General features: G+C 39.3%; 1 protein-coding gene across 2 annotated transcripts in view; it reads right to left on the bottom strand.

Moving 5' to 3' along the window:
• TPH2 (tryptophan hydroxylase 2) overlaps window positions 1-24,654 on the bottom strand; it is a 137,032-nt gene that overhangs the window by 20,286 nt on the left and 92,092 nt on the right. For both annotated transcript variants that reach the window (XM_069082169.1, XM_069082170.1), the window contains exon 9: window positions 3,005-3,100. In XM_069082169.1, the coding sequence (XP_068938270.1) occupies window positions 3,005-3,100 (96 nt within the window). The remainder of the gene's footprint in view (window positions 1-3,004; window positions 3,101-24,654) is intronic.

Below are 24,654 nucleotides of genomic sequence, written 5' to 3'. Positions count from 1 at the left end.
ATTACTCAAGCATCTGAAATATAAAATGTGGGTAATAATAACACCTTAAGGGAACTAGAGTCAGGAAGACTCATCTTCATGAGTTCAAATCCAGTCTCAGACACTTACTAGCTGTGGGACCCTGGGCAAGTCACTTAACCCTGTTTGCCTCATCTGTAAAATGAACTGGAGAAGGGAATGGCAAACCACTCCAGAATCAAATGAGGAGAGTCAGACACAACTGAATTACATTGGCAAAGAGGAATCCAAACCCATGTCTTCCAACTGCATGCCTAGTTCTGTTTCCACAGCATCCCAGTGAAGCTACAAGGTCCAAGCAAGAGAACAATGAAAGATAATTTTTAATAGACTCTACCACTTATATATGCTGAATTTTGTTTCATAATACTATATGATGAGAAATGATCCTCCTAATAGTAACACTGAGATCTTTACATGACCATGAAGCGTCTTTGAACACAGATTATGAGACGGCATGATATAGTGGAAAGAACATTGGTCTTAGTGCAAGGGTTCTTACATTTTTTATGCCACATACATAAAAGGTGGTCTTGTGAAGCCTATGGATCCCTTCTCAGAATAATGGGTTTTGAAAAATTCATAATGGAAGGAAATGATCAATTTCAGTTAGAGTTTAGAACTTAGAGTTTATTTCTTTTTCTCTTTCGCTCTCTCTCTACAGTTTCATTGGGTACCTAAAATCTATTTATGAATGCCTTTCAAGGGGTTGCTAACCTTAATCCCCTAAGAGTAAGAAGACAAGAGTCAGAGGTCCAGTTCTGAAGCTTCCTAACTGTGGGACTGTGGATGAGTTATTTTCAATTTCCTTATCTGTCAAATGGGAACACAGGATTATTGTGAGTCAGCCAACAAGCATCAATAATTAAGTGTCTACTATGTGTCAACCACTTTGCAAACTTGAAAATGAAAAATAAATATGAATATTGTTGTTATGGATGCTTCCCTCTACTCTAATTTGGAAATTAAGTAATCCATGTATGGTATAGTTAGATGTACTGGTAAATGTTTAATCTTTGGGAGAAAAAAAGTATGCATGACATACTTTTAAGTTTAACAGTACTATTAATATTTATTAACATTTTCTCAATCATTTTTTAAGTCTAGACAATCAACCAAACAACAAGTCAAGCCTTGATTTGTAGCAGTTACTGATTTCTGAGGTGTAAATGCTTATACTGAAATTTTAACAATCCACTTCATGAGCCAGTATGAGCTACCCCCAGCACACATCTGGGTTTAGAGAACAACTCTAAATTAATCAGAATATTCAATGAACAAGAAAACCCCATTTCCCCAAATTTCTCAATAAGTGGCATTTTCTGTATGTTAAATCAAGTATCAGCTGATTTCAACTATAAAATGGAGAAAAGTTACCCTACAGACAAAGGTTTCTTAAGGAAAACTTTGCCATCTTCAAATCATTACATAAAGTGAATTTTTAGTATTGTATCCCAATTATATGCTAACTGATTAAATAGTTGGGGAAAGGTTCAAAATTAGTAGCAGTATCTCCCTCATAAAATTACTTTGTGCCATTTTGCGTATGTCTATGTATATGGAGAGGCAATGTCGCTTAGTGGTTAGAAAGCTGATCCTGGAGGGATCAATATCTCTGACAGGTACTGGCAGCATGACCTTGGGCAAGTCACTTAACCTTTGAAGTCAACTCTCTAAAACTGTGAATTTCTCCAAGTCAAATCTCTAAGACTATGAATTTCAAGGGGCAGCTAGATGGCACAGTGGATAGAGCAGCAGCCTTGGAGTTAGGAGGACCTGAATTCAAATCCAGTCTCAGATACTTACTAGCTTTACGACCTTGGGCAAGTCACTTAACCCTGATTGCCCCCCCACAAAAAAAAAGACTATGAATTTCAAAGAAAACAGCACTCTTTATTGATAGAAGGAATTTCCTTGCTGGGAGCTCCCTATGAGATAAATAGGTGGCAAAGTGCTAAGCCTGGAATCAGGAAGATATGAACTCAAATTCAGCCTCAGACAATTACTAGCTGTGTGGCCCTAGGTAAGTCACTTCACCCTGTTTACCTCAGTTCCTTATCTGTAAAATGAACTAGAGAAGAAAATGGCAAACCATTCCAGGATCTTTGCTAAGAAAACCCCAACTGGGGACACAAAGAATTGGACACAGATGAACAAAAACCTTGGTAGAAGCTCCTCATTGGGAGCTCACTATTCCAGCAAAATCATGGGTCCCATCTCTATCCTGTTCTGTATGCTTTGTATTCACATGTGTAAATACAAATGCTTCTGTACAGGTTGCATTCTACCCAGTAGAACATAAGTTCCTTGAGGACAGGAATGATTTCATTTTTCTCATCACATCTCCCTTGTCTTGCCCAGTGCCTTACATGGAGTAGACACTTAATAAATGCTTGTTGAATTTAATTTTATTATTTAATCTTTTTTATTTTTATTATTTTGGGGGGGAGGGCAATTGGAGTTAAGTGACTTGCCCAAGGTCACACAGCTACATTTTTGTGTGTGTGTTAACTGTCTGAGGCCAGATTTGAACTTAGGTCCTCCTGACTCCAGGGCTGGTGCCCTACTCACTGCGCCACCTAGCCGCCCCATGAATCACATTTTAGAAGCCCCTATTATGTGTATGCAAATTTAAAGATAACCTTTTTTGAGGCTACCATCTGGGAAACTGCACATATTTTACTTTAGTAAACTAGCTTGTTACAGTTGGTTGTTTTTTAACCTAAAAATTACAAACACAAACACATTTGGTCTTTCTGTTGATTGCTGCCCATTATTACTAATCTGTCTGTGTCACACATAAATGCATGCCCCATTTTCCAAAGTGTAAAAAGTTAGGTCAGCACCCATATCTAAGGTGGTAAGTCTTTGGCATTAAATATTTAAGGGATATTTGCAAGTATGAATGCTCAGGCAGACAAATCGATATTTTCCATGACCTTGAACCAACTTCCTGGGTAGGACATTTGTATGCACAGACATATACCTTTAATTCTCCAATGGAAGAAAGGAGTCCTGCCCCATAGGCTCGAAGTTGGCCTTCTTGTTTGCAGAGTCCAAACTCAATAGTAAAGAAATAACACTGGGGGAAAAAAAGCATACAGAGAAAAAAATCAATTGAATTTGAATAGAAAGCATTTCAACATAGCAAAATGACACCCACTAGGCAGTGTTTATTTAATATTTCCATGTTCTTTTAAATCAGTTTGAATGAAAAGAACTTCAAGAGTCTACTTTCCTGATGCCTAACCATTCCCGAGATTTAGGAGTGACACACAGAGCTAAACCTAGTGTGAGTCAACTGGAACTTTAACCCATGGCATGAAAATTTAGGGGACACAAAAAATTTAACAATAATTTTTAAAGATTATGCGATTTTTAATTTTATTACATTTTGATGATCCTGTCACTCCTTCAGCAGCATAGAAACAAGTTAAGAATAATTAAATCAACTTGGAATCTATTGAATGCAATACTTGCTCTCCATACTGTCCACCAGCAGCTTCACACCAGATTTTCTCCCTGGTCCAGTGCAGAAGCTGCTTCAGTTGAGATGACAGGCTCTCCAAAAATGACCTCATGATGTCTCAGGGTCTCCCCCATGTGGCCCAGTATCACAGGATTATTAGACTAAATCTGAGGCTCCCCGATTACTGTTGATTTGAGAGTGGATTTCACTTTGTTCCAAACATTACTAGGCATTGAAATTACTAATTACAGTTCAGGTTAAGGCCTATAAGAGCTTTAGCTCCTTACGTTATCAAAGATAATAAGAATAGAAGCTCATTATTCTCCACATTGAACCTCACTGTGATCATATGATTTCTCCTGTAATGTAATAACTACATGCAGAGAGAAAAATTGCCCATAATTCAATTAACCCATAAGGTAAACATTAGTCTTGTCCTCTCAATAACAGTGAAATAAAAGGTAGCATGGAATTTAGCAAGCAGCCTGAATAAGTTCATGAGACTTGTAGCACATCTAATTTACTATGGTGATTCAACAATAAGAAAGCAACACCAACATGTTTATTGATAACCATACTTTCTAGATTATGATTTTTATTTCTACTCATACAGTCAGACAAGAGAAGAAAAAGGAGGGAAAAGAGAAGAGAAAGAAGAAGGAGAAAGAAGAAGAGGAGGAGGGAAAAGGAGGAGGAAAAGGAAGAAGAGGGCAAGAAGAAAAGAGAAGGAGGAAGAAGAGGAGGGCAAGAAGAAAAGAGAAGGAGGAAGAAGAGGAGGGCAAGAAGAAAAGAGAAGAAGGAGGAAGAGGAGGAACAGGAAAAAGAGGAGAAAGAAGAGGAGGAGGAAAAGGAAGAGAGGGAAGAGGAAAATGAGGAGGAAGAGGAGGAAGAGGATGAGGAAAAAGGAAAGGGGGAGGAGAGGGAAGAGGAGGAAAATGGGGGAGAAGAAGAGAGATGGAAGAAAGGGGAAGAATGAGAGGAAGAGGGGGAAGAAAGATCACAGGTTTGCAAATTTAGGGCTGGAAAAGGACTTTAAAGGTCTATTAGGATCAGTTGCCAAACTATGTTCTATCCACAGCACTCTTGGGGCGCCTAAGTCAGAGACACCACCCCAGGAAAAGACAATAACATCACAACATCTGTTGGATATTGTGCCAACTGGTAGTTTGAGGTAGTTCATAGTTTCAACATTAGATCTCTCTACATAATATCATTGGGAGACTAGGTTTTGGGTAGTTGCTATGATTAAAAAAAAAAGTAAGGTATGAAAATCAATGTGGAACAGGAAATGAGGGTGGCAGAGTCCAATACGATTCCAAGGTATGAGGAGCTGTGAATTGCCCAAGAGGTACATACATCCCATTAGTAAGTAATTATTGTTAATAAGAATGAATTTCTTAAAGTTTTTTTTTCAATTTATAATTTCTATTTCAAACTGCTTCTTAGATGGCAATTCATAAATACTTAGTAAGTTGCTTAGATCTAACTACTAAATAAATAAATGTTTAGGCATTTCTTTTTTGCCTAGAAATGCCATTAAAAAAAACTGATATGTGAAGGATTCTATGAACCAAGAAAATTTAGGACCTTCTTGATTCAGAAGGCTTTATCAGCAGCCTAAATTTTGAATAATTGCCAGAAATGCAAGGAAAAGGGAGTTTCACCATAACATAGTAGGCACTTAACAACTGTGTGTTGATTGAATGAATGTTAAAGAAATCCAAAATTAGCCCTGCTGGTTTGGAAAAGTAATCCATTAATGAGATCATGGTTCACCCTAAATAAGCTAGAATTACTGCTGAAAGTGTATAAACAGTTATACTTTTGCTCAGAGAGAGAAATGAGAAGTGGTGACTTTGAAATGTAAACACTACATGGAATTAGCCGGGTCCTGCCCTAGTAATGATAGATAGTGCTAAATGTATTGGCAAAGAGAGGTATTTAAAAATTCCTGAGATAAAGGGAAAGAATAATTATTTCCAACTATTAGTAACTTGCTCCACATTCTAATTAACATGCAAGTTAATTGACCCTTAGTTTATTTTTGAATATTTCATTCTCCTAATCAAAATGACATGACAAGAATGATTGCCAACCAAATATGGCCTAGAACATGAAGCCCCAGGCTGGATCCTGAAGGAGCTTAAGGTTTATTTCCAATGGAAGAGTCCTTCTGGGATATTCTCTCGACTTGTACTCATATTTATAGTTTGGGTTTCCCGAGGGTGACTGCTACCTTGGGTTCTATGGGTAATACCGGTGTGTCAGCACACCAAGCACCCTTGCCAGTATGCCCCCCACTAACAATTAGTCAAAATTAGTTTTTAGCAAAGAGATTTTCCAGGATAGCAGCATAAAAAATAGTAGCTATAAAACATGTTTTCCCCATAAACTTACTGGTTTATACTCTCACACAAATATACATAGCATCTAAGGAAAGAATGGGCTCAAACTTGGTATAATAGTAAAGAACAGATACATGATACAAGTGTGCCAAAGCCGACTTAGAATTCTTGATGATTCAGAGCCTAGAAGACTTTTCTCTCCATAAAGGCCTCACACAGCTTCCTTTTGTGCAATATTGCCACTGGAAAGTTTACAGAAACTCTGAGGATCTTCCCCTCCCAAAGCGATTCTCTTGGGAAGGCAAACTAGGACATCTTTTGTCTCAGTTCTGCCCTAGCATTTAATTACTGAATGAGGGCTGCCTTAGACAAACTGAGACCAGGGAAGAACCTTCGCTTCCAAAGGTCGGGGTCTCCCACTGCATCCCATTGCCGATAATCTGGACTTATGCGTTGCCACTGGAGTTTGATGACTCTGGAGGAGAGAATGAGGTTGACTTTGCACATCTCTGCCTCAATTAAATCCATTCACTTACAAGAGAAGACAATACCCTCCTGATGTCATCGGTCTCCTTCGAGAATGAAGGATGAACAAGCAAAGCAACAGGGACAACAAAATAGCGCTCAATTGGGATCCCAAGGTCTGCAACTCTACACAAATTGGCTCTCAATTGTCAAGGTTAACCTACTCTTCAGTCCCTAATCAGTTCTTTTTTCTTCTGCTAGGCACTGCAATGCTCAATACTTCCAATTCTCTAGAGTAATTGCTTTTCTGTATCTCTGTCTATCTGAAATGTGCATCTCTGCCCCCTCAAATGTGCCTCAAACTCTCTCACTGTAGTTTAAGGCCTCTGCCTCTGGGTAAGTCACTGCTCATGACCAGTGGGTTGGGATGTGGAGATGAATCATCTCCTCTTCCTCTTCAGGGTCTCGTCCCCAAAACACTCCAGAACCTACAATATGAGGTTTAAGTATTTTTTATTTTGTTTTTCTTTCTTTTTAATTTAATTTTTGTGGGGGTTTTTTTAAGTTCCAAACTAAAAGTCCTCAAATGTGACTAAAGTTTTTGCTCGGTCAATTACTTTGTTGCCTTCCAACTCAATTTTTCATACTCTGTACAGGGATACCTGTGTGCGGCCACAGTTTTACAGTTAGTTTAATACCTCATTACCACTTTGAAATCATTTGATCGGTGGTTAAATCACATGACACATCATTCAGATTAAAGGAAGTGGGGGGGGGGAGAAATCACATTCCCCTCCCTTACATAACTTAGGCCATGCCCAAATACCCTCTTTTAGGTGATGCTTTCTGTAAAAGGATTTCTTACCATATTACCCTGCTTCTACACCCATAACATCCCACAGTCATTGCAACTTGAACTTCTGACGTACCCCAATGCCCCTTGGGTCTTGTCATTCATTCCACATTCCTTGATGACCTTAGACTTTGGGGACTTTCCATCAGCCCTATAGTCTAACTTATATGTATTATCTCTCCCAATTAAGAGTGTAAGCTCTTTGAGAACAAGGGTTACATAGAATTCCTATTTGTATCCCCAGAACTTATCACAGGGCTTGGCACATTGTTTTCAGTTGTGTCTGACTCTTCGTGACCACATTTTGGGGTTTTCTCGACAAAGATACTAGAGTATGAGATACCAGCTCATTTTACTGATGAGGATACTGAGGCAAACAGAGTTAAGTGACTTGCCCAAGATCATACAATCCAGCTAGGAGGCTGGATTTGAACTCAGGAAGATGAGTCTTCCTGACTCCAAGTCCAACACTCTATCCACTGCATCTCCTAGGTGCCATGGCACATGTACTGAATAAATCCCTTTTCGTTTTTTTAATTTTGTCAGTAAGGGACTTCAGAGTGTAGAACCACTCCACTAAAGCAGATCTCAACCCTATCTAAAACACAGAATCATACAGACACCTAGGTGCCCCTAGCAAATAGTACATGCTTAATAAATGCCTTTTCATTGATTTTGTCACCACAGGAACTTCTGAGTTTAGAACCTCTCTTTCCACCAAAGCAGATCTCAACCCCATCTAAAACATGGAATCATAGAGCTAAAGTTAGAAAGAGTCTTAGCTGTGATTTAACCTAATCTCCCCATTTTACAGGTAAATAAACCAAGGCCCACTCAGGGACACACAGATAACAAATGGCAAGACTGAGATTGGAACCCTGGTCCTCTGACTCCAAATTCAGTACTCTAAATCCTAAACAAGCTATTTATTGGATATACATAGAGACTGAGTAACTTGCTGATGACTAATAAGCATCCAAGGCAGAATTTAAACACAGGTCATCTTGTCTCCAAGCCCAGGTCACTGTCTACTATGCCAGACTGCCTCTTTGTGATTACTATGAAGGAAAAATGTGCTATGAAAAATTTTTTTAAACACACAGCATCCTATGGCCCAGAACCAGCCCTGGGTCTGTCCTACAAAAGAGCTGGCATGTTACAAAGTACAAAGACAGGAACGGAGCCAAATGGCATGCTTCATGATCCAAATCAAAACAGTCTTCTTAGAGGAAATCTGGTTGAAAATGCCCACTGAGACCTTCAAACACATTTAAAACTTCATCTTCATTTTAAGTCATGCCTGCATACCTGTTAGTCAGGGGCAAGTCTCAAAAGGTCAGCACTCAAAGTGAATCAAGATTCAGCATCAAATGTATCACCCACAATACTTTTGGTCTCTGAGTTTCTATAAGTAGGCCAGTGTCTCGGGAAATAGATACCATATGACTTCCCGTCCATCTCTCAAAAAGGTTCCTGGACCCATACCTGTTCTGGGAGGCATTCCAGCAACTGTGACCTTCCACCCCTCACTCCATCTGCTGATTTCTTATCTGCTTTTTCCTTCAGCACCTCTCCTGCTGTTTCCCATGCCCAGCAGACCCCTCAACATCTTCCTGGACCCTCCCTCCTTTGAGAAGTAGATATTTTGCCAAAAAAAGTCTCTATTTGCAAGTTCCACGGATGCTAACTGATGAAGGGAGATATTAAAATTCCAGTAATAAACAGTACCTGAAGTTAATGAGTCAGTAAAATGTATATGATTATCTTGCTAGAACATGCCACATTCTGACATCTCTATCTCTGCTGCCAATAAAAGCCCAGACTTCAGAGTCTCACAGACGGGCCAATTAAGGGGGAGGGCAAACTAAAATTGCTGATGCTCAAAATTTTGTCCAGATTTAGACTTATACCTATTCTGTCCAGCTGAAAAACAGAGGGAAGAGCTAAATGAGATGATTGCTGCCATCCCTTTCAGTCCTAAGATTCTAGGCTGAGTGAGTGATATTTTAAAGGACTTCTTTTCCCCCCAAACCCTCTTTATTTCAGATACTTCTTTCTTTTGGTATCACCTGGGAAGGAATATAGACTCTATGCACAATTGTGATTTCACGGGGGTCCCAGTGAGGAACTCTACCTTTCTAGGTCAGTATCTTCTCTGCAGCTGAGTCTCAGAAAGTTGACTAGAGTACTAGACAGGTGAAATGATTTGCCTAGAATCACAGTCAGTATATGTCATGGGCAAGACTTGAACTCAGAACTTCCTGGCTTTGAGGGAAGCTCTTTGTCTATTACACCAAGTTACCTCCAGTAATAGCACTGCAGAAGGAATAACCTTCAGGTTTTCAAAAACTCTGCACCTTGCAAAGCCCAAGGATGGCCAAAAGACCATCTCTAATATTGGACTTCTAATGAGATTAGGAAGAATGCCTGACTTAAAGAGGCCCCCTCTCCTCATTTAGTTCTGAACATTCCCAGATTCTTGAGTTTTTTGTGATTTTTTTTCTATTCCATGTGGGATGGAAGGAAGAAAGGGGGGAGGCAGAATCACTTACAGAAATTCGGTGAAGGGGAGATGGAGATGAAGAGTCCTAATTGAACAATCTGCTTTTGTAGTGCTTTACTATAATCACAGGCATGCGTTAAGTGACGTTCTGTATGTTTAAACAAGAAAATGAAATAGATCACCCAATGCTGCCATCTTCAGATCATTACTTGGTAGTTCATTATCAGCCTAACTGAAAAGTGACCTACTCAAAAGGGGGGACCCAGAGATTTAGGGGAAATGGATATGACCACACAAGGTAGATTGCACTTAGCAAAATACCCAATGATCTAGTCAACACCCGAGTACCATGTTTGGGGAGATATAACAGAGACTGTGAATTACACAACAAAGTGTCCACGTAAAGAGATATGTAACTTCTTCTGGGAGTACTTGCTGGGACAATAACAACATTCAGATGCCCCTTGGAGAGTTCTCCTCTCTGCCTGCTTCCGTCCAAACCCCAGTAGAAGAATGTATACAAAGCCTTTCCTAAACTTCATCTTACACAAAAAGCTAATAGGTAACATTTACCTAATGCTTGTTATGTAATAAGCATTTCATGATTATTATCTCATTTGATCCTTGCAACTCTGTGAAAAAGGTGCTATTATTATCCCCCATTTTACAGATGAGGAAACTGAGGGCACAGAAATTAATAGTCCCTGAGACAGAATTGGAACTCAGATCTTCCTCACTCAGCTGAACTGGTTTGCTAGATTGCAGAATCCTGAAGGCAGAGACTGCTTTCTATGTCTTTCTCTTCCCTCTTGGTACTTAGAATAGCCCTAGGCAGAAAGTAATATGTTAAATTCAAGTATGAATGAATGAAAAACAGTAACATAGAAATAAATAATATAGTTGGTCCTTTTCTCTCCTCTCACTTTTGAAAAGTTGTTCCTTCAAAAATATAATCTTTAGGCATTGTTGGGAAAAGGGGTTTGATTTTGAGTCTCTTTCTGAGACTCAGCTGCAGAGAAGATACTGACCTAGAAAGGTAGAGTTCCTCACTGGGACCCCCGTGAAATCACAATTGTGCATAGAGTCTATATTCCTTCCCAGGTGATACATATGGTGACACCTCCCTTATCTAGAATTTAGCAGAGAGAACCAGAAAGCAAGCCTCTGGGGAAGCAAAATAGACATTATTGTCTTTTCCTTTAAATTTATATACTTTTCTGGAAGGACAGAACCTCAGATCTTCTCTTAGCACTAAATTACTCTTTCTTTACATGAAATGCTAAAGAACGTAGATATTTGACTTCTACCCACTGTGAATTAGAGAAGCAAGTGAAGGTATAAGTAACAAAGATAACAGAAATAATAACTAGTGTTCATATAGGATTTTAGGACTCGCAATATGCTTTATATGTTATCTCATTTGACCTTTCCAGCAAACCTATAACCTATAGTAGATAACAATATTATTCCCATTTTACAGATGAAAAAACTGAGGTAGTCAGAGGTTAAGTGACTTACCCATAGTCATACAGCTAGTAAGTATCTGAGGCAGCTTTTGAACTCAGATCTTCCTGACTCCAAGTTTAGAACTCTATCCACTGTATCACCTAGATATCTGATAGGCACACTGATAAACATATAGAAAACAAGAAAAACTCAAAAAAGCAGACACAAGGTCTTTAAAACTAGAGCAATCAGGGGCGGCCAGGTAGCACAGTGAGTAAGAGCACTGGCTCCAGTGTTGGAATGACCTGGAGATCGAACACTGGGCTCAGACACTTAGCACCCACCCAGAAACACCTGGCCATGTAACCTTGAGCAAGTTACTTAACCCCAATTGCTTAGGGGCGGCCAGGTGGCTCAGCGTGTAAGAGCACCGGCTCCAGTGTTGGGATGACCTGGCTCAAATCGGGGCACAGATACTCAGCCCCACACCCAGAAATAACTGGCCATGTAACCTTGAGCAAGTTACTTAACCCCAATTGCTTTAAAAAAAAAACTAGAGCAATCTGGGGCCATATAGACACAAATTGCCCTGTATATCTCAAATGTTCAGAAGGGCATCAGTGTGTTAGAGCACAATATAGTCATTGATTTTTAAGCTCTTTGACAGTTGAGACTGTCTCATTTTGCTACTTTTTTTTTGGAGGGGCAGTTGGGGTTAAGTGACTTGCCCAAGGTCACACAGCTAGTAAGTGTTGGGTGTCTGAGGCTGGATTTGAACTCAGGTCCTCCTGACTCCAGGGCCGGTGCTCTATTCACTGTGCCGCCTAACTGTCCCTCATTTTGATACTTCTATCCCCAGCATTTAGCATTAGTAAGTACTTAATACTTGTTGATTTATTGATTGACAATGATCCTGAGTCACCAAGAAAATGTTTATAAAGTGGAAAATCAGATGAGACCATGGAGATTGTCTAGCTGCTCAATTAACAAGCATTAACAAGTATCAAACACCTACTATGTACCAGCCACTATCTACCACTTTCCAAATTTTCCTAACTCTAAGTCCAATTCCCTATCTCTATGCTTTTCATTTTTTCTACTTTATCTCTACACTCCTTCTCTGTGCTCAATATACTTTGTTTAAGAAATCATGGAACTTTTGACTCAGCTATCTCAGTGCTAGGCACATACCTCCAGGGAAGTCAAAGACAAAAAGGAAAGCTCCATATATACCATGATATTCATAGAACTTCTGTGGTAGCAGGAAGCTGGAAACAAAGTAAATGTCATCTTTGAGGAAATGGCTAGACAATTTAAAGGCAGCTAGGTCAGACAGTGAATAAAGTGCTAGGTCTGGAGTCAGGAAGACCTGAGTTCAAATTTCACCTGTGTGACCCTGGGCAAGTCACTCAACTCTGTTTGCCTCAATTTCCTCATCTGTAAAATGAACTGGAGAAAGAAATGGTGAAACATTCCAGTATCTTTGCCAAGAAAACCCTAAATGGGATCACAAAGAGTCAGACACAATGTAAATGAAACAACTAAACAAATTATGGTACATGAATATAACAGAATAATACTGTTATATAAGAAGTAACAACTATAGAGATTTCAGTGACACATGGGAAGATTTAGATGAACTGATACAAACTGAAGTAAACAGAACCAGGGAAAAAATATGGCCCATAACAGCAACGATGTAAACAGAAAGAACAATGAAATGAAATTGAATACCATGTAATTATAATGCTCAAACTTACCATAGGAGAAGAGTTGAACAGATACACCTGCTTCCTCTCATTGTGGAGGCTGGGGATTATGTGTGTGAAATATTACATACAATGTCAGATATAATCAATACATGTGTTAGTTTTACTGATTTGCTTTTTTTCCCTCTTTCTGAATTTTTACTACAAGAGATGGTTCATTGAGTGGGGAAGAAAGTACGGATAGGGGGAAATAAAACAAAAGGCTTCAATAAAATAAGTTTTTAAAATTATAAAAGAAGCCAGGGAAATACATAACATTTTTAGAAAGACTTACAAATTCTTAAAATAACTTTTTTTGTTCTTTACAGAGATTGCTTTGAGTAGCTGAGGTTTCCACGTACTTAAACCTAAAATAAATTTTCTACAATTCTTTTGTTGCCTTCACTAAGTCTTTTATATGGAGAACAACATATTCTATATTTATAAATCTCAAAGAGAAAAAGAAGAGTCCAGGGTTCAAGTTTTATCTACAACACGGATTCATTGGGTTGACAAGCACAATTCTTTTAATGGCATCAAGGGATTTTTTCCCCCTGAAGCAAGTTTTTTTTAAATTTTTATACCAACATTCTTCTGGTGATCTTGTATAGCTGCTGGCCATGGAGCCTCCCAAGACTTGAAATTAAGACTCATCCAAAGGTCAATGGAGGGGCACATAGTGGGTTGTGAGCACCCTAAGATACCTTACAAAGAAGGAAATAGGAGAGGTTTTCTAAAGTATTTTATAAGAGAGAAAAAAATAAGATGTACTGATCATATGCAAGAACAAGGGATAGCAGGACGACTCACAGGTTCCACTAGTTTCTATACAATGTCAAAAGAACAAGAAGGCCCCCAACATGGTTGGATGGACCCTCCCTTGGTGAGTTTATTGGGGAACATAGACAAGAGTACATTGGATAGACAGGCATAGTTGTGTGGCTGCTGTATCACTGGACCTGCTACTGCTGCTGCTGCTACTACTACTACTACTACTACTAATAATAATAATAATAATAATATTAACTAACATTTATATGTGGAGGTGGTGCAGTGGATAGAACACCAAGCCTGAAGTCAGGAAGACACCCTCATGAATTCAAATTCGGTCTCAGACACTCACTAGCTGTGCAACCCTGAGCAAATCATTTCACCCTGTTTGCCTCAGTTTCCTAATCTGTAAAATGAACTGGAGGAGGAGATGGCAGACTACTGCAAGATCTTTGCCAAGAAAACCCCAAATGGGGAGACAGAGAGCTGGACACGACTGAATTGAATGCTTACATAGATCCCATATGTAGCAGGCACCGTGGTAAGCACTTCATAAAAATAATCTCATTTGATCCTCTCAGCAACTCTGGGAGATGGGTATTAGTATTATCCCCATTTTACAGGTGAGGAAACTAAGGCAAACAGTTCAAATCACTTGCCCAAGATCACAGAGTTAGTAAGGCAGTCAAATAATATTTAATAAGGGCTTACAATGGGTCAGGCACTGGGGGAACACAGAAGGGCAAAAACATGGCCCCTGACCTCAAGGAGCTCACATTCTAATGGAGGTACAACATGAAAACTTAACAATGTACAGTATTTACCCAATGCAGAAGGTAATCTCAGACGGAAGGCATTGGGAAGACTCAGGGTAGAAGGAGAGAATGAACCAGGAAAAGTCTTTTTGCACAAAGTGATCAAATAAATAACCTAGTCATTGTTTAGGTCCTGAGAGGACAATGTTACACACACACACTCACACACACACACACACACACACACACACACTCACTGCAGTGTCATAAATTCCACTATTATACATTCATAACTTTGGGTTCTTTCTGTATAGAACTAACCATAATAGTTCAAACCTATGTAAAATATTTAGGTTTAAAAAACCCTTTGCATGTATTATTTCATTTGATCTTTACAAAAATCCTGTGAGCTAGGTGCTCCTATTCTCACCTTTTTTATAGATGAAGAAACCAAGGCTCACAAGTTAAATGACTTGCCCAGGGTTACTTTGTTGGGAAGCAGTCTAAGGTGGGATTTGAGAACAGGTTATCCTGAGTCAGTCCTGCACTCTGCCAGATTCCTACATTAGCCTCATTTATTAGAACTTTCCTTTCCTTTCTTTCCTTCCTTCCTTTCCTTCCTTTTTTCTTTCTTCCTTTCTTTCTCCTCTTTCTCTTTCTCTTTCTTTTTCTTCCTTCCTTCCTTCCTTCCTTTCTTTCTTCCTTCCTTCCTTCCTTCCTTCCTTCCTTTCTTTCTTTCTTCCTTTCTTTCTTTTTCTTCCTTCCTTCCTTCCTTCCTTCCTTCCTTCCTTCCTTCCTTCCTTCCTTCCTTCCTTCCTTTCTTTCTTTCTTTCTTTCTTTCTTTCTTTCTTTCTTTCTTTCTTTCTTTCTCCTCTTTCTCTTTCTTTTTTTTCCTTCCTTCCTTCCTTCCTTCCTTCCTTCCTTCCTTCCTTCCTTTCTTCCTTCCTTCCTTCCTTCCTTCATTTCTTTCTTTCTTTCTTTCTTTCTTTCAAAGCCTATATAATAAAAAATCACTCATTGTGTTGAGAGCTGCCCATCTTTTCTTTGCTTCCTCTTAAGTTTTCTTTCATTCTCCACCATACACTTTTTACTTTATTCTTTTTCCTTGTTTTTTCCATTCCCCCCCAGGCTAAAATGAAACAGATATATATCTATATAGATATAGATATATAGGTATATATACATATATACACATGCATACATATATAGTCATATACTTTCCCTAATAAATTCTACTACTGATTTTTGTTTTTGTGTTTGTATCTCTTATTTCCTATCCCTCCTGACTGCTCTACTGCTACCTTGCCTTCTTATGACTTAACCTACCCCACCTTCAACAATCCCTCCCTTTTCCTCCCATTCCCATTAATCTAAACACCTTTTATATCTCCCTTTAACCTTTCCCTCACCCTCTCCTCTAAAGATCCCTCCTTTATCCTCTACCCCCTCTCTCTCCCCTTAGTGTTTTATTTCTTTCTAAACTTAAAAAACTTTTATACTCTTCTCGATGTAGATGTATTATTCCATTTTGAGCCTAATCCCAATGAAAGTAGGTTTCCAGAATTTCCAGCCCTCCTCCCCCATCTAATTCCTATGTTTTCGGTTCTTCCTCTCACATCTCATTTGTACAAGATAATTTCTCTTTTTAGCTGTTCCTAAACAATTTTACTTTTCCAAATCATATCATATTCAAATCTACCCCAATCTTTCTTACTAACCACCCAATTACTAATAACAATCTTAGACATGCTTTTTACTTTTACATACATAAAAGGTAAACAGTTTGTCCTTATTGAGTCCCTTGTAATTAGTCTTTGGTGTATACCTTACATTTCTTTTGGGTCTTGTATGTAAAGTCTTCTTTGAGTTCAGGTTTTTTTTTTCTTTGAGTTCAGTTTTTTTTTTAACAAAACCCTGAAAGCCTCACAATTTGGGAAATGTCTATTTTTTTACATTCAGAACTATGCTTAGTTTTGCTGGGTATGAAAGGACTTTCCTTTCAACCTGGGTTAGGAAAGCAATATTGTCCACTTAGAGAAGGTTTTAAGAAAGAAAAATAAGAGGTCCTAATAGGGAGATTTGTTTATTTAAAATTTTTTACTAGATCTAATACTAAACAAAAATAAGAATGGGGGAAAGTTCCTAGAACCCATTTGAAGTCATTTCTCAATCTTTCCAAAGCCATTGATCCTTCAAGTAGCAGTTAGCCTTCTAAGATGGAGAGAATAACAATTATAATCCAATTATATCACAAATTTAGAGAATTTTCCAGGTAGCATATGTGATAGAGTGCTCTACTCAGAGTCAGGAAGACCTGTGTTCAAATCTTGCCTCAGATCCTTACTATCTGTGTGGCCCTGGCCAAGTCACTTAACCTCAGAGCTTTAATTTCCTCATCTATAAAATGAGGATTCTAATAACCTTTACCTTACAGGGTTGTTGTGAGGATTAAACCAGATAATATTTGCAAAGGTCTTTAAAAACTTTAAAGCATTATAAAAATGCTAGCTACTGTTATTATTATTACTATAAGGTATACAGAGTCAGCCAGGTGGCATAATGGATAGAACACCAGGCCTAAAGTCAGGAAGGCTTGTCTTTATCAGAAAGATCAATCTGGCCTCAGACACTAGCTGTGGGACCCTGGGCAAGTCACTTAACCCTGTTTGCCTCAGTTTCCTCATCTGTAAAATAAGCTGGGGAAGGAAATGATAAACAGTCTTTACCAAGAAAGCCCCAGTGGGGTCACAAAGAGTCAGACACAACTGAACAACAACAACAAAAAGTGTATAAAACACATGGTTCACAAGTCTACGAAATAGCCAGTGTAAGTCTAATTACACCCATTTTACAAATGAGAAAACTGAGAGTCCAAGAGCAGCAGCAACTTGCCCACATTTGTCTAATGGGTCAATGTCAGGGCAAGAAATTGAGCCCAAGTCTCCTAACTTAGCCCTTTTTCTTCCCTCTGTTGCTCCAATAGAGCGTAGAATAGCAAAGGTATTTCCAGTATCATTATGTCACCTAATAAACTGACCCTGAAAAGCAGTAGGTTAAGAATTGCTGTAGAATAAAATAAAACAGAAAAGCCCAAGCTCTGAGGAAACATTATACCAAACCTTGCGGAAAATTGATGATCAAATATGAGGTGGGGGTGGGGGGAAGAAACATCAGCATAAAGCAGCCTTTATTGAAGAATGAGTTGATGTAGGCGGTTTTCCACTGAAACGTTTGGTCAGATTTTTGTTTGTGTTTTTTAACTGCTATATCTTTTTAGAGGCTTTCAAGAATAAATGGATAATTTTGCTAAAATGCCCTCTGGCTGTTTTGGTTTTATAGCCCTTCTTGGGCCTATCTGAGAGCATTCCCAACTTCAAAGAAAGCTGCTGGACTGAGTTATCATTTAACTGGGATTGAGAATGACATGGGCCTTTCATGGTAGGGGAGAAGAAAAGGAAAGAAAAAGATTCCCCTAGTCCCTCTCCACACCTATTAGAGTGTGTTTGAAGGCATAAGTATCAAGGAAAGGACAAAGCAGAGTTCCGGCTCATTAAGAAAAACAAACCATTAGTGCTAGAAAGTTAGACTTAGGAGAAAATGTCGATAATTATCCTCTCTGTCCGTTTTCTACCCTCCCCAGGTAGCAGGATCAGAGATGATAGTGATCGAGGCAACAGCAACAACAATTATAATAGGATGTGATTTCATTGGTATAGCTGATGAAGAAGAAGAAGAAGTAGTAGTAGTAGTAGTAGTGTTTTACATAGTGCTTTAAGATTTATAAAGTATTTATATATGTGATCTCATTTGAGACCCCACAAAAACCCAGCAAGGCAGAGAAAACTGTTATCCACATTTTTGATCAATTGTTTTTTCAGTTGTGTCCAACTCTTTGTGACCCCGTTTGGGGTTTTCTTTTTTTCCAGAGTGATCTGGGATTGTTTATTTAGTATTTTATCTTTCCCCAGTTACACATAAAAACAGTTTTTTTTTGTTTTGTTTTTTTTTAAGCAATTGGGGTTAAGTAACTTGCTCAAGGTTACACGGCCAGGTGTTTCTGGGTGGATGCTAAGTGTCTGGGTCCGAATTCGATCCCCAGGTCATCCTGACACTGGAACCGGTGCTCTTACTTGCTGTGCTACCTGGCTGCCCCAAAAACAGTTTTTAACATTATTTTTTTTATTTTAAAGGGCAAATGAATTTTAAAACTTTGAGTTCCAAACTTTCATCCTTCCTCCCTCCCCAACCCTCCTCATTGAGAAGGCAGGCAATCCGATAAGCTATATATGTGTAGTCGTGCAAAAGAATTTATGTAATAGTCATGTTGTGAAAGAAAACATTGACACCCTTCAAAAAAACTCAAGAAAAACAAAGTTAAAAAATATACTTCAATGTGCATTCAGACACCATCAGTTCTTTCTCTAAGCATTTTTCATCATAAGTTCTTCAGAGCTGTCTTGGATGGTTGTATCATGAGAATAGCTGTGTCATTCACAGCTGATCATCTTACAATGTCGCTGTTACTTTGTACACAGTACATTTCACTTTGCATCAGTTCACGTAAGTCTTTCCAGGTTTTTCTGAGAGCACCCTGCTCATCGTTTCTTATAGCACAATAGTATTCCATTATAATCACATACCACAATTTGTTCAGCCATTTCCCAATTGGTGGCATTCCATTGATTTCTAATTCTTTTCCACCATGAAAGAAATGTTATAGATATTTTCATATATTTAGGTCCTTTTCCTTTTTGTTTTTTATCTCCTTTGGGATACAGACCTAGTAGTAGTATATCTAGGTCAAAGGGTATACAAGGTTTCATAGCCCTTTGGGCATAGTTCATTTGGGGTTTTCTTGACTAAGACACTAGAGTTGCTTGCCATTTCCTTCCTTATTTTACAGATGAGGAAACTGAGCCTAAGAGAGCTAAACTGACTTGCCAGGAGTCATACAGCTGGGAAATGTCTGAGGCAGAATTCAAACTCAGCTCTTCCTCACTCCAAGTTCAGGACTCCCAGATGAGGAACTATCCTCTGCCAGTATAGATTGGCAACTTCCCTTAGTCTTAGAGAGCTGCTGAGAAGGCTGAAAGGTTACCTGATTTACCTAAAGGCATATAGATGGTTATGTGTCAGAGTCAGGACTTGAACCCAGATATTCCTGACTTGGAGGGCAGTTTTCCATCCACTATAACTCAGTGTCTCGTAACAACAATGATGACAAACCCTTCCAAGCCTAGTTGTAACTGGTCAATTGGGCTCCTATGATGCCATTGATGGTATTCGCACCTTGTTCTGTGTGATGAAACTACTCTGAATCTAGGAATTAGATGAAGTGGCATACTTCTGAAGGCTGACAATCCTCATAAACACTGATTATAAGCCTGACACAGAGAACAGAGGAGTGTGGGGGATGCATCATTCTGATACCATAAAAAGCTCAGATATATCAGAACAAATCAGAAATATCTATATCCCACCTTCAGGAAATGCTTCAGTACACCCTGCCTTCTTCAAATCTCTCCCCACTCCCGTCTGAGATCCATTCAGTCGCCAGGCAATTTTCCTAAAGCACATGTCCAACCATGTCACAATGGACAATAGTGGCTCCTTATCACCTCCAAGATCAAATAGCAAACGTTCTGTTTGGTGTTCAAAGCCCTTCATCACCCAGCCCTCTTCTACAATGTGAATCTTCTTACACCTTACTCCTTGCCACATACTCTGCTGGTCTGGTAGTTTTTTCTCCATTTCTTAGCTCAAAGCATTCTCTGACTGTTCCCCCCCATGCCTGCTTCCTCAACTACCTACTGACTTCCCTGGCTTCCTTTAAGGTCCAAATAAAACCCCTTCTACAGGAAGCCTTTCCCAACCCCTCTTAACTGTACTGATTTTACCTCAGTAAAGAAAACCCCAAATGGGGTCACAGTCAGACACTACTAAAGCATCTGAAGAACTTTATACAAATCATTCGCTAACCTCAAGAACAATGTTTTTAAAGGATGTCACCTTACCAAATACTCATCCTCAGCAAGCTTTCAAGATACAAATATAGTTAGAAGAAAAAATCAAAAACCTATGAGAACAGAATGAATGACATGTCATTTCTGTCATCTTGTCTGCTACTGGAGTTGTGCCAAGGATGCTTTCAGGAAATCCACAGAAGATGAGCTTACATCTTCATGCTTTTATTCAGTTACTCAGAAAGCAGTTATTTTATTCACCAGTACAATAATCCAAAGGACATTAAAAATAAAAGAACAAAATCAGGCTTAGCAACTTGTCCTAAGACTGTTATGATCTAATCGTGATCAATAATGACCATAGAAGAAAATAGTAGAATCTGTGTATGTAACCCATGAGTGAAGGCTTCAAAGACTTTGTACCTACCAGATTCCTAGCAAAGCATGAGCTGGTAGTTAGAAACACACACACACACACACACACACAAATACAGAACTCAAAACATCCTTGACAATTAAAAAAATAAACTAGACTGCAATCACAGGCAGAAATGCTGCCCACACTGAGATAGAAAAGGAATGGTCCTATGGATAGGACAAAAACTCAGAGAAATGAAAGAGTAACCAAGAGGAGAGTCAAGTCAATAAATATTTATCAAGTGCCTATTGTGTGCTAGGCACTGGTCATATCAAGTAAGGCAAAAATAGCTTCAAACATCAAGGAGCTTACACTCTAGCGAGGGGCACAACATGCAAACAGCCCTGTAAAAAGCAAGATATGTACAAGAGAGATAGAAATAATCTCAGAAAAAGGCATAAATATTAAGGGGGATACAGACAGGCTTCTTGTAGAAGGTAGGAATTTAGCTGACTCTTGAAAGAAGACAAGTTTTAGAATTAGGGAAGTCAGGAGGTAGAGATAAGCAAGAGATAGCTTTAGGTATTGAGGACAGTCATTGGAAATGCACTGAACCCAGAGAAATAATGTCTTGTGAGAGGAACAGGAGTCCAGAGTGAATGGGAAGGAGAAGGGCTATCTCCTCATGTGAGATGGGTGAAGGAGGAGATAGTGGGGAAAGGCATCTGAGTGAAGCAAGGTAATGAGGATAGAAGAAGGAGCTCTCAGCAAATGGCTTCAGTTTTTTCAGTGAAATAAGGTTCTTGAGGGTGGCCAGAGGGGGTAGTTATAGGAAGTCTGGGGGATAAAAAAGTTTGGAAAAGCTATTGTGGTGAACGGAATAATGAATCAATTAGAAACGTATAAAAGAATTGCCTTGCCTCAGTGAGAGCCCAGTGGAAGATCATGCAAGGTAAATTTGTAGTGGACTCAGTCAACACAGCTCTGTGATTTTTTCCCAGCTTCATTCAGCAACATATAAATAGCAGTGAAGATAGTGGGAGGTTGGAATAATCCAAAGACAGAAGTTGACAAGGAAGGATTGGTGATAGGATAAAGGGGCAAGGGACTCAAGGAGACAATCGGGTAGCTTTGAACGAGTTCACCAACCAAGATCAAGATGGGGAAGGGAGGAGAGTGTCACTAGTGCAAGGCTGGTGAGCTGGGAAAAACTGAAGGGTGAAGGGATTGTAAATCATGAAGAAGATGAAGAACAGGGTTATGAGTTAAGAGGCAGAAGGAATAGTAAAATTTTTAAAAGATTGGGACAAGATAAAGGAATTTCCGAATTCATGGGCATGGGAATGGAACACATGTAGGGGATGGTAAAATCAAGGGTATTACCATCTCTTTGTGCGTGTAAGGTGGGATAGAAGTAAGGTGATTGGGAAATGATGAGGTTGAGAAACTGGGAAATAAGAATGTTTAAGGAAGCAGCAAAATACATGTTGAATCTTCTCCTAGGGGATGGGATTAAAGCCACTTGTAAAGGGGTTGGCTTGTTAAGAAGGGCCGTCTCATTTTCAAAGGCAGTAACGAACGATATCAATGGGGTTTAAGATGAAGAGAACAGGAAAAGAGGGAGCTCATTTCAGATGGCCTCAATTTTATCAAGAAAATCATCAGGTGAGAAAGAGAGGGGAAAGGGGAAGGTATGATAGGCTTAAAGGGAGAAGAAAAAGTTTGGAATAGCTTCTGTGCAGAAGGAGATGAGGAATCAGGTGGAAAGGAATAAAAGGACTGCCTTGTGAGCCCAGTTGAGTCTAATATAACTTTGTAGCATACTTAGGCATCATGGTTCTGACTTCCTTGAGATTTATTAAGCAGCAGGTGGGTAGGAGTTGACAAGGCAGATGGTAGAAATAACTCAGGCCTGGGGTTTGGCAAGGGATGAATGGATATAGGACAAGTAATAGAGGCATAAGACAGTAGAGAATGGTGTGAAATAGAATTGGTTAATTATAAGATCAACATTGGGAAAGGAAGAAAGTGAAGTCAGAGCAAAGGCAATCACACAGTGAACTTCAAAAGAGGAGAGTTTGCTAAGTAATAGTGGCAAAAAAAGAGTGTGAAAATGACTAAAGGGAGCAAGGACTATTCTGATTCCCCTAACCTTCCCTGAATACCAGTGTGTTTGGGAAGAAGGTCAACTGTGATAGAAGCCACAGTCAATACGAGGGAGAATGGCCAAGGATGCTGTGTCATCTGGTAAAAAACAGATTTCAGTGAGGGAAGGAGGATGAGGTCCAGAATGAGGGGAAGTTTGTTTATTATGGAATGAGAACTCCAGAGGGCACAGTGAAAAGGAATGACAGGGTTGGAGTGAGAAATGGTAGGGTAAGGGTGAGGGGGGATGGCTATTAAGCTAGGAAGTAATAAATTGTAGATTCAGGATTCAGATCTGAGTCCAAATTTGCACTGAACAGACTGGTTTCACTTCTCCACCCTTTCCAAAATGACTTAGTTACTAACCCTCCAAGCATCTGAACATCTCCAAGCATCAGGAAGTTGGCCTTCCTGGCGGATTAAAGTCCTATAATATAAGCCTTTAGGGAAAATGACTCTATGTTAATTGGCAGGTATTTGAAGGGAGAAACACACTAGTCTTGTGGTTGCAGTGGCTTTTGGCTCTGTTCATTAGAGGCAGCAGGTCTGAAAGTCCATTGATTCAGACATCTGGATCTACATCCCAAAATGTCAAGGGGAATGTGTTTCTCATTGGCATTTCTGAAGTTTTCAGCCAACTGGAAACTGGCCAGAGAAAATGCTAGGCATGCTTGGCTGGGGTATAGGAGAGTTTGTCTTTAATAGGTGAACACTAAAGTGCTTCACGATTCAGAGACTCAGAGTTAATGGGGAAAAGAGATTTTTATCAGAGCCATTTCCCAGGCCTTCTTTAACAGATGAGGACACACGAAATCTGAGAGACACTATTTTTCTCCCAGGAGTTGAGCTCTGTGAGGTGGTCATTTGTCCAACTCCATTTTCCACAAAATTCCGTGGGTCTTTTCCAAGCACATCATGAATATAAGCAGACTGCTTTGATGCCTTTTGAATGATCATCAAAGCAAAACTTGCAGAATTAGCTCATCATATACATCCACAAAGTGGAAATGTAACATTTTTCAAGAAGAAATTGGTTTTCTATTCAGTACTATTATTTTCTGGGTCCTACAGGTATCACTAGGGCTGAATTTATATTCTGACACCAGAGTTCACAGTTTTTGTTGCTGTTCCATTGTTTTAGTCATATTCAACTCTTTGTCATGCTGTTTGGGGGGTTTTCTTTTTCCGGGGGGAGGGAGGCAATCGGGATTAAGTGACTTGCCCAGGATCACACAGCTAGTAAGTATCTGAAGCCGAATTTGAACTCAGGTCCTCCTGACTCCAGGGCATGTGATCTACCCACTGCACCATCTAACTGCCCCATTTGGGCGTTTCCTTGGCAAAGATACTAGGGTGGTTTGCCATTTCCTTCTCCAGCTTCTTTTACAGATGAGAAAACTGATGCAGAGTTAAGTGACTTGCCCAGGGTCTCACTGCTGGTAAGTAGCTGAGGCCAGATTTCAACTCATGAAGATGAGTCTTCCTAATTACAAGCTCAGTGCTCTTTCCACTGTGCCACATGCTATAGATCACAATTATATGAGCTTTACACACATCGTTTCATGTGATTATTACAGCAAACTCTGTCTTTTCTTCTCCATGTTAAGTATCTCCAGTTCCTTCAATCCAGACCCTTCAAGATGCTGGCCCCTCTCCTCTGGATGCTTTCTGCATTATCTCTATGGGAGGATAGATAGATGGATAGATGGATGGATGGATAGATGGATGAATGGATGGATGGATAGATAGATAGATAGATAGATAGATAGATAGATAGATAGATAGATAGATAGATAGATAGATAGATAGATAGAT

Source organism: Petaurus breviceps, unplaced genomic scaffold (genome assembly GCF_028583685.1).
Source record: "Petaurus breviceps papuanus isolate PSGF00001 unplaced genomic scaffold, PetGlider_PUasm1.0 156, whole genome shotgun sequence".
Classification (NCBI taxonomy): Eukaryota; Metazoa; Chordata; class Mammalia; order Diprotodontia; family Petauridae; genus Petaurus; species Petaurus breviceps.
Note: the sequence above shows the minus strand (reverse complement) of the source record. Positions and strands in the feature narration are given on the sequence as shown.